Genomic DNA, 18,136 nt, shown 5'->3' with positions numbered 1-18,136 from the left:
CACACACACACACACACACACACACACACACACACACAAACACTCTCACTTTTCTACTGTATACCCGGCCTGTTATATTATTAAATAGCACTGAGGAGCGATGGGCGGTGACATGTTAAAATAGGACAACAGAAGTTTATTTTGCAAATGTTTGCTTAAATATTTAATTTACCTTTGAGAGTCATATCAGAATGCCATACCGATGCAACTGACACACAGGCCTTTAGAACGTGGGGGGATGATGTGGGGGGGCTTGAACATGGAGGACAAAAGTAAGAAAGGAAGAGTGAAGGTTCTTCTTTCTAAATCTTTCTGAGGATATTCTGTTTTTTTTCTTGCTCTGTTGCTCTCTCTTTTGTTTAGATACAAATTGTACAGCAGAACAAATATTTTGTTCCCAGACAGAACAGGAAAATGCTTGGTAATATTCAAAAAGTGGCATCTACTTCATGCATGACTTTGCATATGCTTGCCATGAATATGCTCTCTCTTTTGATGTAGATGTGTGTACATCTCTGTCTGCCCTTGAGATCACAAAGGCAAAATAACCACGTGCACACACCCATGCACACATACTGTCCTAGTAGCCTTGATCAGCCTACAAGGCTCACATTATCCTCATCTACTCCAGTGAGTTACATGCTCTCATGTCTCCACAGTCTACTTCAGCTACAAAGTGGAACAGCAGAAACCATGGCTCCAAGTATTTGCCGTTCCTACCTGCTGCCATCACTCACTTCATTACAGTTCTTACACAGTGGTTAGATGACATTTACCATTAATTATAGCAGCATGACCGTTTTTTTTCTCTCTTATGTCTCTATTGTTATACTTTGCATAGCCTAACGTGACAAGAAATGTGAGCTAAAAAAATTCTTTTCCAAAAGCAGCACTAGGAATAATTTCTTTGGAGATTACCCATTTTTACAACCTAAAATACATTTGAAAAGAATATAAAAGAACAATAAAGATCTTTTTAAACAATAACACAAATCTGAAAAACAATTTGTTCCCCTGAGAGCAGCGAGTGATTTAGGAGTGCACTTGTAAGGACACCAAAACGATTTACCAAGTAAAGCAGACCAAGTGGCAATATCGGGGCCTGAAGAGTGAATCCAACATGGAAGTTTGTGGGTTCCGTAAACCTTCTTACTTTCTAATGGCCACCGTTATATTCCATTTAAGGTCTGGAGAAAATGGATTTCAGAAAGAGAACTTTGGATGTCTTGAGGCAGCCATTTTGCTGATGAGTTTGAAAAGGCCAGCCTTAGTAAATTACACCTTGATATTATTATCTCTTTACACAAATGAGATTACCCTTAGTTGACGCTGCCCTTTTTATTGATTTGAATATCTTATTCAGGCAAGCCACCAGGGTCTCTCTAACACTGACTGACAGCTAATGCGTCCACAACTGCCAACCAGAATAGCCAATTAGCATATCGGTGCTACAAGCTAGTGCAGCAGAAACAACCAAAACTCTGAAACTCCCCAGACCTGAAGGTGGTATTGACTTAAAGTCTGGCCTCCCAAGACTGGGGCCTTTATGTGAAACTGACCAAACACTGACTTGAATTTATGAGTATCATGCTTTTTCGACTTTTAAGTTATTTATGTGTTCCGGCCACTCATAATCTCTGTGTTTTGCATTCAGAGCTTAGTCTCATGCTCCAGTGTTTGACATATCAGCACTGACGGAAACCGCCCAAGGGACGTTAAGACAAGTAGCTCTCCTGCCAGGCAGCCTCGCTGACTGACTGACTGTCTCCCTGATTGTCTGACTGATTGCTAGCTAAACAGAAGGTCACTGATCTACCATGCATCTCCACAGGCTTTCCTGCACAGCCAGCCTGAAAAATGTATGTGGCAGATTTTTAAGAGATCTGAGGGAATGGCCATGTGAAATTACCTTGCATTGATCCTGTTAGTTGGGTTAAGAAGAGGGAGGTGGTGACAGATCAAAAGAGGATTCATTGTAGATCGGTTGGAAGCGCCGCCGTGAGGAGAGCATGCAGGTCTTTGTGTTTTCTCAGTTGGATTCAAACATCAATAACAATAATAACAACGATTACTGATTTTGACAAATTACACAGATACACCATTAATTCAGATTTTCTTTCAGAGCTGCTTTGGATCCCAGCCTCCTTTGAAAAAAAAAATGTCTGACTTATTTCACTCATTATATGAAGCGAAAGATGATCTGATTAAATAAAAAAATAAAAAAGTGTTTATCATGAACTAAGATTATGAGTCATATAGAGTTTCTTATTGGTGTCTGGCTGCAGAAGAAAAAGTGTTCCCCATCTGGAACAGTGATTTATATAGTGTGGGAGCATCTTCTCCCCAGCCAATCTCATAGATCTCTTTGTGGGGAAATTTAGAGCCTTTCACTTGAGCTCTGGTGAACAGAGGTGAAATTTAAGGGAGCTTAGGCCCCACATTATTCTTGAGTAATCACATTATCTATATACGTATTCTTTTCCTGACCCACACAGAACCTTTTTCCCTCTACACATTTCTCACATCCCGTTAAATCCAATTTTGGGTTTAACGCCCTACCCATAACTATATCAACAAACCATCGTCCAAATGTTCTGTATGTTTTCTCACTGTATAACTCTCTTTGAAGAGGTCACAAGGCCAGTTTCGTTAGACATTGATCAAGTTCACTTCAAATGGATTCTCTTGGATTTTGGCACGTGCTTGCTGTGTGTTAACAGGACTGCTCCAGTTTGCCAAACAGCAGTTTGTAATCTTGTGACCTGTGCGGTGTGTGCGTGTGTATGGTGTGTGTGTGTGTGTGTTTATGTGTGTGACTGCAGACCTTGAGACAGCAAATCCATTTAAGCTAATTGTTCTGGTACTTAAGCGGGTGAGTCCTAAGACCCAGAACTGATTTAGTTTGGTATGTTGAACAAATAACTGTATTGTTTTCACCGGCTCTTGGCTGTTGCTTTAACTGTATGTTACTTGTTGTCTTTGTACTCAAATTCCTGACTGTACTGTAAGCAAACTGTGGGCATTGTGGGTTTATCTTCTGTAATGTACAGAACGACCAAACTGACACCAAAAATAATGCAATGGGACAAAAAAATCAAGCCCGTTTGAAACTGATCTAGACGACCCAGACAAGGTAATGAGCTTGAGAACAGAGGGGTGCCAACCTTCATATGGCAGTGTGATGACAAGGCCTTGCAGACCTGTGTTTATTATGAAAATTAATCCAGGAAAGCATCTGTAACTAATCACAATGTATAATGGGCCTAATGTTACACCAATATAACTAACAGAAAATCATGTTTCAGAATTCCAAACAATTCAACACATATTCAAAATGTCATTGCTTATATTAATCTGAACATTTTTAAACAAAGTCCTGCTTTCAAATGTACAGTTTAAATAGAATAGCTTAACTTCCTTCAGACTTTCTTTGTTTGTTTCTGTCAGAAAACTCTTGACAGACCACTGCAACCGGCACAGGTCAGGTGACCGATGGAGAAGCCAGCAGCTACTTCTTGAGTAGCCTTGCTAGCATGTCTACTAGTACGGTAAAATAACATGCCAAGAAGATAACATAGAAAAGTATTTAAAAAATCGATACAGCAAAAGGACAAATGCAGCAAACCTCATCCTGCTAAAACAGCCTGAACTCATAGGGATATGTAAGATGACCACAACCTTGGAACACCGGATTATTACATGGTGGAGGCAAGTAGGCTAATGCGTTCAAAATGTTTTGGCCATAGTTTGGGTCTGGCAAATAGTTTTTACACATTATGTGCTACCACCAGCGTTGGTGAGAGGCCATTTTACATGTTACTGTAAGAACAGGTTGTGCTGAAATGTGTTATAATGAATACATACATTACATAGTCAAACCCACAGTCACTGTGATATTTTAGATAATATTGCATGAAGTAACGGCCTGTCGAGAGTCTCCAGTTTGTGTTAATGTGTTAGATTCGTAGTTATGCGTTAGCTATGGAGGATATGCACACATAGGCGCTGTGATATAACTGTGATATAAAATATAACTACACGTGTGATACCACGTGGAGACCACAAGAACGCTTACAAGACAACATTAAGAACATCTTCTCCTTTGCAGTAACTTACATCAAGCAAAGCTTTTTCCACTAATCTTCTGCTTACTGCAAACGTCGCCCTCTATCACTGTAAATGAAAGTATCAAGCATGTTTGCAAATTATTCTGGATGTTCCCGACAGGCTGTGAGCTGAGAAACAGAGGGGACGTCATCCATTTGTTTGTTATGAAAATTAATCTGAAACACATCTGGAACTAATAACAGTGCACAGTGAGCATAATATTCATTCTGTAACAATATGACTAGCATACATTTTGAGCTTATTTGTAGAAACAGTCTCAGCATATTCATTTTTTGTTTCTAGCATCAATCCAGAACCACACTCAGAAACTTCTGGGATTTCCTTGCTAGACCACAATTTGTTTGTATCGATCCATCAGAGCATGTTCAGACAAAGCTCTGCTTTTAAATGTGCCTTCTAAATAGCTACAGTATCAGCCCTACTTCCTTTGTACTTTCTGTTTCTCTGTTTGTGTTCGAGTGTGACGAGGAAATGAGATGTGATCATGTATTAAGTGCTCTCTAACTGGCCTATGAGCTCTGCTTTAGCAGTGAAATCAATTCCATTCCACACACCCTGACCTCCAAATGAAAATCTCCTCCAGCCTACCTCTGCATCCTCCAACTCTTTAGTAGTTTTCATATCTCTTTGTGCAGTCAATTTCCTCATCCCCCCTCCCCCCATTAAGATAAACAGAGTGAGGGAAGGGGCCTGGAACTCAATGAAGGTGGCTACTGGTATTTTTCGCAGAACTCGGCGGTCACAAGAGCGTTATGAATCTTTAATGGGAGACGTTAGCAGACCAAGGAGAGTAAAAGTGCTGAAAACATGATTATGGGCTCATGGGGAGAAAACCGCTGGTGAAGAGAGAAAGAGAAGAGAAAGATACAAAATAGGGAAGCAAGACTAAAAGAATTGTTTTGAAGGACAAAAGAGTTACAGAAGGATAGAATTTTGTTTTGTTTTTAAGCTTGGACCGCTTAAGGCAAAGGCCTTTTTTTCCACTGCTTAACCAAACCAAGTTTTGACCAGAAGAGCCTACAGAGCCACAGTGTATGAGGTCAAATGGTGTGTGTCCTGTATGTTAATACAGTTTTAGATTAACACCATTTTGTTTGACAACAATATTTTTCTTGGCAAGCAGAAAGAAAGCAGCACAGGAGGTTTTGGTCAAGAATGTTGAGATAGAGTCAAGAGCCTGCCTTGTGTTTAAGGACAGTAATGTTGAGTGCAATAGTGGGATGTCTTACACTTGTTAGTGTCAGAGGGCACAGCTGAACTTGTAGTAAACAAAGTAATCTGTCGCTCTTTAAGCAAAATAAATACTTGTTTCTATCTCTCACTGTCTGCCCCTTAAGTCTCCAGCATTTGTTCCAAATTATCTTCTAATCTCTAATTTAAAACACTTTGAGATTAAGGTCTAGATAAAGCAGTCTGCCTATAGTTGTGTTGTACTGTAGTAGTGCATGTGTGCACATTATGATTCACATTTTGTGCGAAGGTTGTCACCACTCTGCTTGCTGTCACTTTCACCATTGCAGCAGAGATTAAAAGAGATGGGGGGGTGGGGTTAAATGCCGCTCTATCCAACATAATATAACATGGTGGCCGTGGTCCTTTTGAGTGTACTATGTCTAGAAGAAAAAGGAAATGGTTTAATGAGATGTACCATGCTGTATAAAAAGTAAGAAATACACTTATTTTCTTTCTTGCCAAGAATAATATGAATATTGATACCACTCTTTAGTATGGAGCTAGAGCCTTGAGGCAATTAGCCTAGCTTAGCATAGCTAGCCTTGCTCTGTGCAAAGTAAATAAATCTGCTAGCTGGCACCTATAAAGTTCATTAATTACTGTAACACCTTAACCCTCTTTAATAATCTGTTCACAAACACAATTGTAAAAACAGTGATTCTTTTTTTTTTTTTACATAGGCTTTTGCTAATTATTGGTGAATAATAGCTGGTGGCAGTGACTTAGTTGAATCTTTATTAGGGGTTGCTAGGCAAGCTGCACAGAAGTGCTGGGCGAAGGATAAACCATTGTTTGCCAAGAAATATTTCTACCATGTAACTGAACTTTGGAGAGAGCCAGGCTAGTTGTTTCCCCTTGCTTCCGCTCTTTTTTCTTAACTTAACTAATCACCTCTTGGCTATACTGTAGCTCCATAGATAACATGGGAGAGTGGTATTGATCTTCTCATCTATCTCTGCTAAACAGCAAGCAACTGTATCTTCAAAAATGTCAAAGTAGTACTTTATATATGGTTCAGTGAGCTTTTGCATTAGTGAGGACTGGGACATGTTAAAAATAAACCAATATCCAATTCCGCCTTTTGTATACATTTCCGCCGGAAAACAAAAACTGGTAGTACTCCATCACCATGCTTTATTAATGAGTTATTTCTCCTTGTTTTGGCAGTATGAAAAGACAGACGTCAGCTTCAAATCATTTGATTAACGAGACGCTCTGCTCTTGTCACAACAACACATTGAAAACTCATCTCTTCCTTTTGTCTTTCTTTCTTTCTCTTTGCCACAGCCTTGATATCAGCCGGCTGCTGCACCAACAACTGTAGAAATGTCAAGCTATGGGACAGGTAAGAACGCCCCTCCACCTTGTTTCTTTTTCATTAACTTCTTTTGCGTTAATAAGAGTCTTTCAAAGAGGAACAGCCAATGAAGGTCCTTGTGTGCTCTTTCTACGAGGGCCCATAATCCTGTAATTAGCTTTGTTTATTCTATTTTACCATGCAGAGTGCTTGCTTTAGCTGGAGTCTCTAAGCCTATTTACAGTTGACAGTTGGGTTAGACGGTATTTGTCGTGACAATTTAGAAATCTCTCTGTCGGGACTGTAAGAAGAAATTAAATATTTGCACTCTGTTCTATTGCTAATAATTAGGTGATCAACACAATATCTCTGTTTCATATTTTGTTGTGATCCTATGCTATTGCGGGGTCAGTCCTTGAGGTGGCCCACTGTCCCGCCTCCGGATGAGTAATGTGTTTGCATGCTTGGTCAGGCCCAGGTGTAATCACAGGGGTTTACAGTGGGCCTACCGAGTTAGGGGTGACCCTATCCTGTCCTGTGTGCCATCCCACATCTCCACTCAGGCCTCAGTGGGAGGGCGAGATGGCTATATTAATATTTAATGACTGCAAGACAAGACGTACCTCCCCCTAAAGGATAGTCATGTCCCCCCATAGCCAGAACATGCACACATACAAACATGTATCATTCAAATACACATTCTTATGCTTGTTCTTCAATATATGGTGACCTTTTCTACCTGTCGATGAAGGCATCTTCCTCTTTTCTTTCAGTCTTTTCACCTCATTGTTTTTTCTGTGCCTGTGCTTTTCCAGCCCACTCCCACTTACCTCATACAAAAATATCAATGACTCGGGTGTGGAATGGAAGAAAGTGAACTTCATGTCAGTAGATGATTTGTGAGCTCAGAGAAAAGCAACAAGGATATGCGCTAACAATGCAGACTGAAGTCAGGTCCCATTGCTGTCCCTGTGCTCTTTGCTGTGGTGGAGACAGACGCAGGCAGGAACAAAAGGATCTGTCACTGATAAGCTACACAAACGCTGCTGTGATGAACATCTTACTTCCTAAACTCTCTTTCTCTTTTATGTGCTTCCACAGGATTGCTATCTATCTATCTATCTATCTATCTATCTATCTATCTATCTATCTATCTATCTATCTATCTATCTATCTATCTATCTATCTATCTATCTATCTATCTTACTGTCTGTCTGTCTGTCTGTCTGTCTGCCTGTCTGCCTTCCTGCCTATTTATCTATCTATCTATCTATCTATCTATCTATCTATCTATCTATCTATCTATCTATCTATCTATCTATCTATTTATCTACTGTATCTGCACACAAGAATAGTGTTCATGAATGTCTGATATTGGCTCACAGAAGGTGGACTTGGTGCATTTAAAATACTATCAATAATGCCCCACAAAGGTTATACTGTAATAAATCAAATCTCTTCTTCTTGTTCTTCTATTCCTGTACAGTTTTGATGCGTCGTCTTGACCCAAACTTGACCAGCTAGTCTCCTCAAACAGAGGAGAGGGGGTGGTGACAGTGGTACAGCCCTCCTGCGTCTCTGGCCTTGATAGACACAAGGGCCCCTCGACGCCATCCTCCACGACTCTGGATGGTCTGACGTGCCGCGTCAACAGCCTGCCTCCATGTTTTTATTTCAACGTATCGAGAGTTTGAGCAAAGAGGGGGCAGGGAGTTTTGGGTGGAATGCTATTAGTACGGTTGGTAAAATTCACGAAGACTGCCGGAGCTAAGAGGATTAGAGTGGATATCGCTCCCTTCCACCTGTGACACGGCCACTCAAAGAACGGGAGGGGCCACGGGGATCGGTGAGAGAAGATGTAGAGGAATCTGCACTGTTTGTGCCGCTGCCCTCTGTTTACAAATGTACATCATTGGTGGAGAAGCACATACATTGAACTTCTTTCTGAACCTTTATTTTCCAGCACTTTTCCCTCTTTCTCCTACTTCACTCCCTGTTTTCCCACTTTTTCCCCTCTCTTCATCATCTTCAGATATCCATCATCTCCAAAGTGTGTAATGAGACTGGTGTAATTTACGTTCTCTCTCTCAGTCTCCAAATCCAGCTAATCACATGATTACCATTGTCTTCAACACTAAATTTTAACTGAATTTAAAAACAAAACAAAAAGCATATTTGTCAAAGATGTACTAGCAAAGACAAAACAAACCTCTTCCTGTGTCTTAAACCAAGATGGTCATCATTACTAGCTGCTGACAGATGTTCTAGTTCTATAAGATGCAATGTTCAGGTGTTATTTTTCTTTTTTGTATTATATTCATTGCTCCCTTAAAGCACCTATATCAAAGCTGGGGAGAAGATTATATGTTTCTCCATTGTTGTTTTTTTTTACAAGGAAGTAAAGTCCAAGTAAAAGTAGATTATTGGATTAGTTTTCTATATATCTCTATATATAAATATAATATGATTATTATTTTTGACTTACTTGTATTAGAACTATTATATGAAGATGCACATGATATATATATCAAATAATAAACAGACTTCTTTATGTAAAGGTGTATCACTTGTTCAGGTTTTATTTCAGCGTGCTGACTTTTCACCCTGCAGTCAAAGGTCACATTGGACATGTTGTGAAGCCAATAATAAGGTTAGAAAAAAATCTATAAGTCGCCTACAGCAACAATGACAAAACAAGGATCAGAGTGGAAGTTGTTTCTCAGTTGTTTAAACTTAGCTTATTCTTCTGCGGTGAAGAACAAGCCAATTTGTGTAATAAAAAAGATAACAAAATACAGATTATGATCAAGTAAAGTAGTCAAATGCTAGCAAAAAACACACTTACCACCACATCCCACTGCCCCGTCTCACCATGTCAGCTGAGGGATAATAGGTTCAAAATGGAAGGAGTTTCCTGCTAAGTCAGTGGATCTGTAACAGCCAGTTCCCCTTCCTCTGCACCCGTCAACTTCCCTTACATCCTGACCAACAGGCTCATTCCAGTTGTGATATAACATCTGCCACAACGCCACTAAGGATTTCCGACACAAGTGTGTGTCTGTGTGTGTGTGTGTGTTTATGATTTGTTCAAAGCATAAAGCTGAAGAATCCGTGAAAAGACCAAAACCCATAACGTGTTTGATCGTCTGTTAAGTGTCAACACGACCCAGTCTGTGGCTAAAAACCTATTTATTCCAAACAGTTCACAAATATATAGTTTCATTAAAAAAACTAAAAAACATTATTCTTTCTTGAAATAGCTGGGCATTGTAGTTTTTGCAAACGTTAGTCAAACAGGGGTAAAAAGAACATTTATTCAGAACCATTTTCAGCATTAATACACATTTGGTGCTGGTGTGAGAATTTACAGCAGCAGAACAGTGTTTGCGGACAAAACTTGAACTAAAGTGCCCATGTTTATTATAATGAAGAAAGATGTCACCGAGTGTGGCTCACTGTTGGGTTTTTTATAGTTCTAAGACAACAATGGAGCTTGATTTCTGGTTGAGTTTTTGATATTTATTGTTTATTTATTGAGTTATTGTTGGTTTTTGTCTTTTCATTGAAATAAGACATCCACTTATTATGGTTATAGTTCAGTATGGGTATTCCCCCATGAAGTGAATGAAAGTCAGTACAAGGTCATCACAAATACCAGTGTGTATTAGGTTGTCCACTGGGTTGGAGTATTACCAGTACTTAATAGCAAACTGAGGCTGATCTGGTTTGATCTGATTGCTCAGAGTGATTAGAGGTTACTCATATGTCCCAGACAATCTCTTTAATGAGGGTCTGTGCTGTGCTGGTATTAAAATTAGATATCTTGGCACCGCTGCTACATATTCTGCTACGTCCTCCTATGGGATTCCCTGTTGGGGCATCTGGGGTAATCTGGTGACTGATGGAACTGAGGGATCACCTTATCTGTAAAGCAGTAACTTATCTGCATGTGAGCATCTACGCATAAAGGGGCGTGTAAGTAAATATATGAGCATGTGCTTGTTTAGGTGCTGCTCAATATGCAGTCATGTGGTGTGTGAATTTCAGCCAGCCAGCCAGCCAGGGACAGGTTGATAAAGACACACCCTCGCCTGCTTATTCAAGACGAAAAAGAGTGTGTGTGTTTCTATTGATCTGTGTGCATCTGTGCACGTTTTACACCACTTGTATGGTATTTCTTGTACAGTAATTGTGTTTATTTGTGTGAAAAGTCTGTTGTCTCAGTGAGTTACAGTTTGTGTGTGTGTGTGTGTGTGTGTGTATGTGGGTAAGAGCATGCAGCGCCCCTGATCTGCTCTGCTGCATTGCAGCATGCCCATCCCGAGGTCGCTGTTGTCCTCCGCCAGGGCTCTTTTCCAAGGTCTCAGTAGGTCAATCCTCCCCATCTGCATACCCAGCCGACGCAAGGCTAAATCTATAAACACCACACCAAATCTGTCGGCTGTTAAAGCAACGGGACACCAGTAAGAACCAGAGCCGGAGAAAACCATACTCAGGCTGCATGGTCACAGTAATCTATCAACGTGGAGATCAGACATGTGATCTACCCAGGTGACCGGTCGATCAGCCAGGAAAACCTTTCAACACAAGATGAACTGTTGCAGCACACACATTCTACATGCAAATGCATGCAGCTGAAGTCAGACATAGTAACTCTTTCAGTTGGGAGCTGTAAGTCTGGTGTAATTTAATGTCCATCTGTGGAAGATGAGAACTTTTATTAACAAGCATGTGGAGCCAAGGTTTTATGACCAAGAATATCCTATCCTTAATTCACCATGAAACAAGTTGCATCATTGCTATGTGTGTTATTGCTCACTGTGGAAAAATGAAGAGAAAATGAAAAAAAAATTGTTTAGTGCTTTAAAAAGCACAATCTACAAACAACAGACACACACCACAAGAAAGTGTTATGGGTGTGTGTGCAATAAACACACGCGCACAGACAGACGTGGACACACATACACACACACACACACACACACACAAATGCACACACACACACATACACATACACACACACACACACACACACACACACACACACACACACACACACACACACACACACACACACACACACACACACGCCTTGGTAGATTGACTGTTATACTGTACAAGGACAAATCTTGTTCCAGGGCAGAATCAAACCAATACAATATTTTCTTCTGCTGCTGTGGATACAAGTAATGGGACAGTCTAAGTACAGAAGCCCTGAGAGCTCCCAAACATAAACTCTGTTGTGGAAGAAAACCTCCAAAAGGGGGTAAACAGAACTAAGAAGCCGTCATTGGAAACTGTTTGGGAAAGAGCAGACCAAGACCTCTAAAAACGAATACTTGCCAAGTGATTGGATGAACCAATGTGCCAGTGCTAGGGTTGGGGTTAACTTCAACCAATTAGATCAACGAACAACCATAGCCAATGAGAGAGCAGCAAAAACATCCTTTCCATCAAAAAATGCCTTCAATGATGTTCTAAGCTCTTCTTTCAATAAAGAAATACTCTCTAGTTTGTATACAACCAGCGATGGGAGTAACAGCGTTACCTTTTTCAGTAAATATTAATCTTCCCATCTTGAGAACGTTGTCACTGTTACTGCCAATCATCCGGCACGTTGCTATGATTGAAGCTGTTTTTTCATCAGACCAAATAGATCACTGAACCGAGAAGCAAATACTTTTTTTATTGTTCTTCCTTGGTCAGTGTGCAGTGCATGAGACAAGTGCATGAATGTTGACAATTGGCTAAGGTTGAGTACAATTTCATGGTAAGCCAATCAAAGGTAGAGTTGGGCGGCTGTTCGAATGCATGCATAGTCAGACACACGAAGAACGACTCAAGCGAGTCAGTCAACGAGAGACAGGTATGGCGAGACCTAATGAGGGGCAATAAATATAAAAAGTTCCAAAACATCAATTGTGTTATTTGCATGGAGCCACTATTTAAACACAATATGTACATGCATGGCATTTGATTGCAGGCTAGTCTCAATTCATCCCACAGAAACATATAGTTTAGATTTGTGTACATTGTTTCTCTTAATAATGTATTAAGTTTCCACTTCATCACAATATTCAGACATCTCATAAATAATTGAACATTTTAGGTTCCGTTAAACAGGGGTGGAGGTGGGGTCACATTTGAGCATTTAAAAATATACTTTTACAATTTGTAACTGAGTAACTAATTTAATAACTTTTTGGAAGAAGTAACTGGTAACTGTAACTAATTACTTTTTAAAAGTAACTCACCCAACACAGGAAACTGATGCTATTGCAGCATCTATGCTAACCTCTTTAGGAGCCGTTATCATTGAAGAGAGTGATAATTTTGCCATTAATAAAACAAAGAGAATCTTGGGATATGCTGTTTGTGAAAGCTAACTGACTTACCTTCTGATAATGTCTCTTGGCTTCACTGAGCTGTTTGACAGGAGTGGTTTGTTGTACAAATACTCTGCCTCAGCTCATCTGCCAGGATGTTTGGGGTTTTATTACATTCACGCAGCAGGAGGATTTCAATGGCGCTATCAATGATTTATCATCTAGATACAACGGAAACAAACAAATAGATCCCCCTGTGCGCCCAGATAGCTCAGTTGGTAGAGCGGTTGCCCATATATACTGTACATAGAGGTACAGTCCTTAACGCAGCGGGCCCGGGTTTTCGACTCCGACTTGAGGCCCTTTGCTGCATGTCATTCCCCCTCTCTCTCCCCTTTCATGTCTTCAGTTGTCCTGTCAAATAAAGGACTAAAACACCCAAAAAATTATCTTTACAACAAAAACAAATAGATCCTCCCTATACATTAATGCAGCTAGGTCTCAAATTTCCCTCATATGAAAAAAAATGGTTTATATATGTAAATGTGGCATCCAAGTGAGCTCCCTGGTGTAAAATGTAAATCAGGCGAGCACAGGAACATTGAGCGGGGGGACACCTATATCTTTTAATAATCTCCCTACACTCTGACAGTTGATTATCTGGAGACAGGAAGAAATAAGGAGCATCTTAAGATACACTGATTGGAATAAACACACACATGCTTGAGACCTGGACAGTTTTTGTATTGTTTTCCACATCTGTGGCTCACAAAAGCACTATGTTCTCTCAGTACAAACACTTTTTTAAAGTGATAAATGTCTTTGCAGTGCTGCGTCTGCATATGAAGTGAGGAAACAATGTGCCTCATCTGCATTCTGAAGGGGATCCTAAACACATAGCATCTTTGTGGTCACAGCCTTGCAGTCTCACAACAAAGCGTGTTTAACTTCTCACCCCATGTAGGTCACCATCAAATCACGTCAATGCTACAGTACATGCGTCTTAGACTTATTTGCTAATGACCCATCTCTAGTACAATAGGAGTTAATTACATCCTCTAATGACTTCACACACTAAGGCTAATGGCCAACAGAGATAACAGACCTCTCATTACTCATCCAATATCTTGTTGGGAATGGAGGACGTATTAAACAAACTTCATTGTGAGGACACTGACATAGATCCTACTACAAAGGGACACTGTTTAACATCTGTCATGTAGTGCTGGTGCCATTAAAACACACACATTTCACTAGCGAGGTAATTGCGCTTTTTCATAATGTGACCTGTACTGCAATGAGGTTGCATTGTTAGACAATCAAGCATTTATCATGGACAATCAGCAATTATTTTAATCCATATTTAAGGCAAGGCAAGGAAACTTTATTTGTGTAGCCCCTTTCAGCAACAAGGCAAGTCAAAGTGCTTTACATAAAAAGATTAAAATAGTAAAAGTTACAGTGCAGTACAAGAAATTAAACATTAAAGAGCAGTTAAAAACAATCACCATAAAAAACAAAAATAAACGTTACATTGCAGTATGAGAAATTAAACATTAAAGAGCAGTTAAAAACGGTTAAACATGTAAAAGCAGATTAAATAACAGATTTCAGGCTGCTAGTATGGGTAAGTAAGCCGCGGCTTGTACTGTTGTTACCCATTACCAAGAGTGGAAGTTCTTCTCTTTACGCTACAACATAGTCGTCACTATAAGGCTTAGTTTAACCACGGCAAACTTTGCAAAACCCTGAACAGCTCCAACTGTTTCTTGTAGATTTTACCATTAAATCTGTCACACCCGCATTGGAGAAAATCTCAGACATGTATTTGTTTCCTGTTCAGAAACACCCCCAGAATGGCCACAACCCTAATCTCACAAATTGTTAACAAAAGCAACCCAAATGATACCAAGTTCCTCGGTTCACTTCAATATTTGTTTCAGCAATAATGCTAATTTCTCCTCTTTTGCTGCTTAATCAATTATAATTAAAGGTAATAATCTGCAAATAGAATATTTTCTATGCATGTTGGGTAGTTTTTCATTACAAGTTTTGAATTCTACAAAGATAATGTTTAAAAGATAAACAATATTCAGTTCCTCCATGCAAGGTATTCTGTAGTTTAGGGTGCTCTGTGAGGTTTATCCATCCTAAACAACACATTTCTACAGCAGTAATTAAGGTCTGCACCCATGTGGCACATTCAGACTGACTGTGAAGAATTGCCCTGGACCTTCCATATGTCTTACACTAAGTGTACAATTTAGGCAGCGCTTCAGGGTGCCAAACTGCAGGAAGTATAACTACTGTCTGACGGTCGATAAAACCATCCAACCAATAAAGTATACTGAGGCAATAAGGCAGCACACTAACTTGTGCTATGGATGACTGGATCATGTTAACTGAGGGACTGATGAGTTGACTGATGGATTTGCAAAGACTCCGTGTCATGAAAGCATTCATTCTATTTGCAGTTTCAATCTGTGTGCAATTAACATCTGATTTACCAAAAGCAGCAGCTAATCATGCAATCAGGGACTGGTACTGCCTGCTTTCTATGTGAATTCTGCCAGTGAAAGGGAGATAAAAAAGTGCAGTTGACTGGTGGAATTTATGACTCTGCTCATCCACTCAGGAGACAAAAAAAAAATCTGAAAGAAACAATGAATGGAGAATGAGTTCAGAAACAATGCTAGAAAATGGCAACAGCGACCGGATCCATGAGTAAAATAAGATAAGAGGATATAAGTAGAAAACAAAATGCAAATTTTCGAATACTTCATTATTGTCTGCTAAAAGTAAATCTATGAAGGTTCACTCAATTGCCTACCTCCAAAAAGCATGATAGAGATTTTGCAGGTGTATGGGTTTGAAAGGGAACATTTGGTTAACTTTTATATTACAGAAAGTGTCTGGGGAAAGTGGAAGAAAGAAGCAGATTTCACAGAAATGGAAGGTCAGAAGGGAGCTTTTAGCATTAACACATTGCTGATATGTAGTGACAGCAGTGGAGGCATGCAGAGGTAAGAGCTGAACTCAGAGAGAGACCCAGGACTGGCTCATTGAGACAGGGGTGAGGACAAGTGATCAGACCCTTACGCTAACCCCTCACGTGAAACTGCCTCAACTTCTGGGACCACTTGTCCACATCCTTACTACTGCCGCATCTCTTTGTTTTCAGTTTAGCTTTGGAGAGAGCTTTGTAGTCTATTATCTATTAGTCTATCTATCTATTATCAATTTCATTTCTAGAACGTGATATTGTCTGTGTCTATCATTTTTCAGTCATTTCCTTTGACAGAATAAGTGGATATCACACACTTAAATATACAGTAGTTACTCTGTACATAAGCTAATGTGGTCTATATCCTAAACCTTCCACTTTCGGGATTGCTCTATTGCCGCCGGAAATTCTGCCGTATATCCTTCTTTTCATTCAGATGTCCAACGTGTTACGCTTTCTTTGTGTTGGAATTTTAAACTCCAGTCAATTTATGAGCACAATGGTTAACTGCTCCTCAGATCTCTGCAGGGTAAATCCAGACAGCCAGCTAGACTCTCTGTCCAATCTGAGTTTTCTCTTGCACAACTACAACAACTTTTGTTTTAGTTACCTACCAAACAATTGCCTTCCACAGGCTAGTTCGCAGTGGCACTGGGGCTCCATGCGCCCATGCCGATTTTGATTGGTTTATAGAATTCCAATGAACCAGAGCACATTTTCCTCCTTTCCTGGAATTCTGTGTGGATTAGCTAGACCCTCCTTGCAGTGCAGTGGAGGAAGGTCTGACAATGCGAGACTATAGCTAATGTAACTGTGCTAACAGGCAAATACAGGCTGTGTGGACACCTTTTTACTACATTGTTTGGAATTTTCTCCCATAATTTTCAGTGGAAGTAGTGTTTGTTGATAGTGAATGGACGATGAATACAACATGGACCAGGGTTAATAAAATGTATCTCCTAATTTGCAGTAAGACTGGAAAAATTAGCAATTTTGTGATCTCGGGAAGCCATTTTGATAGCAAACCTATTTGCTACCTTTAGTTACTGTTTATAACACGTAGTGACAGAGCTAAGAGTAATTTGGACTCACATTCAGCTGGTGGGCACAAACACAACTCAAGATGAATGGTAATGTACTCCGCGCATCACTTTAGAGTGATAATATGTCAATGTTGAATTTACAGCCCGTTACTTTTACACGAGCTTTAAAAAAGATAAAAACTGTCCCATGTCTATATTGTTGTTTCAATAGTAGTAACCTGTTGGTCAGAGCACATTATCCTCACCTTTAAATCTTGATTATAAATTGCATCTTTTAAACAATTTGGCAATATGTATGTTTTCAGGATAGCAAAAGAGCTAAATACAAAAGTAAGGAAGTTCTTCTTCAACATTTCTTAGGAAAAGTAATTTTTTATGAGAAAATCTAACTTTGTTGCATAGTGCATTTTGCTGAATTGCATACACGTAGTATGTGCATAGAATGTATTTATTAAAAACTTTAGGCACATGAGTATGATTTTCCTAAACAGCAATAGTTATTCCTAGACAGTATAGACTCATACAAAAAGGATTCACCTCAATCATCACTTATAGCTCACTAAAAGTGTAGGATTATGTCTGCATCCGCAGAGACCCTGCCCCCTGCCTGTATTTTCTCTATTCTTTTTCTTTTCCTATGTTTGGGGTGTTTCTGGGTGTCAACCTCTATAAAATTGTTGTGACCAGGGGCCACATCGTAAGCAGGCATCTAAGAGGAAGCTACAATAATGGAGAACACAGTGCCCCAAAAATGCAAATTGGCAAAATGCCAAGCTGACAAAGCTCGTTCCAAAACAAAAGGGAATCTGGGATTGGTTTTTACCTTCTGGCGAGCACTGTAACCTTCGGTGAGCCGTGAAGAAAGGCCAACTTTGATTACATATCAGCACATGTAATTACTTTAGGCAGATTATACACCACTGATGGATAATAATTACCTAGTGTTGGAGTGTATCTTAACATAAGGGCAGAATACAGACCTGAGATCAGTTTGATATCTCCACTCAAGCTGACGTCCACGTCTATAGAATGTGAAAGGAAACTGAGGCATGGTGCAAACCACATCATCCTAGTTGGTACAAACTACTTTACAAGAAGCTAACCA

The 18,136-nt window shown here is 39.8% G+C and overlaps 1 protein-coding gene across 1 annotated transcript in view; it reads left to right on the top strand.

The window, feature by feature from the left end:
• ccdc85al (coiled-coil domain containing 85A, like) overlaps positions 1 to 9,215 on the top strand; it is a 24,366-nt gene extending 15,151 nt beyond the window's left edge. The window contains exons 3-4 of the mRNA XM_034893012.1: positions 6,649 to 6,706; positions 8,145 to 9,215. Coding sequence (XP_034748903.1) covers positions 6,649 to 6,706; positions 8,145 to 8,163 — 77 coding nt within the window. The 3' untranslated portion in view covers positions 8,164 to 9,215. The remainder of the gene's footprint in view (positions 1 to 6,648; positions 6,707 to 8,144) is intronic.
• Positions 9,216 to 18,136: the final 8,921 nt, after the last annotated feature.

This window comes from Etheostoma cragini, chromosome 2 (genome assembly GCF_013103735.1).
Source record: "Etheostoma cragini isolate CJK2018 chromosome 2, CSU_Ecrag_1.0, whole genome shotgun sequence".
In the NCBI taxonomy this organism is placed as follows: Eukaryota; Metazoa; Chordata; class Actinopteri; order Perciformes; family Percidae; genus Etheostoma; species Etheostoma cragini.
The sequence above is the reverse complement of the archived record's forward strand: the minus strand, read 5'-3'. Positions and strand labels throughout refer to the sequence as shown.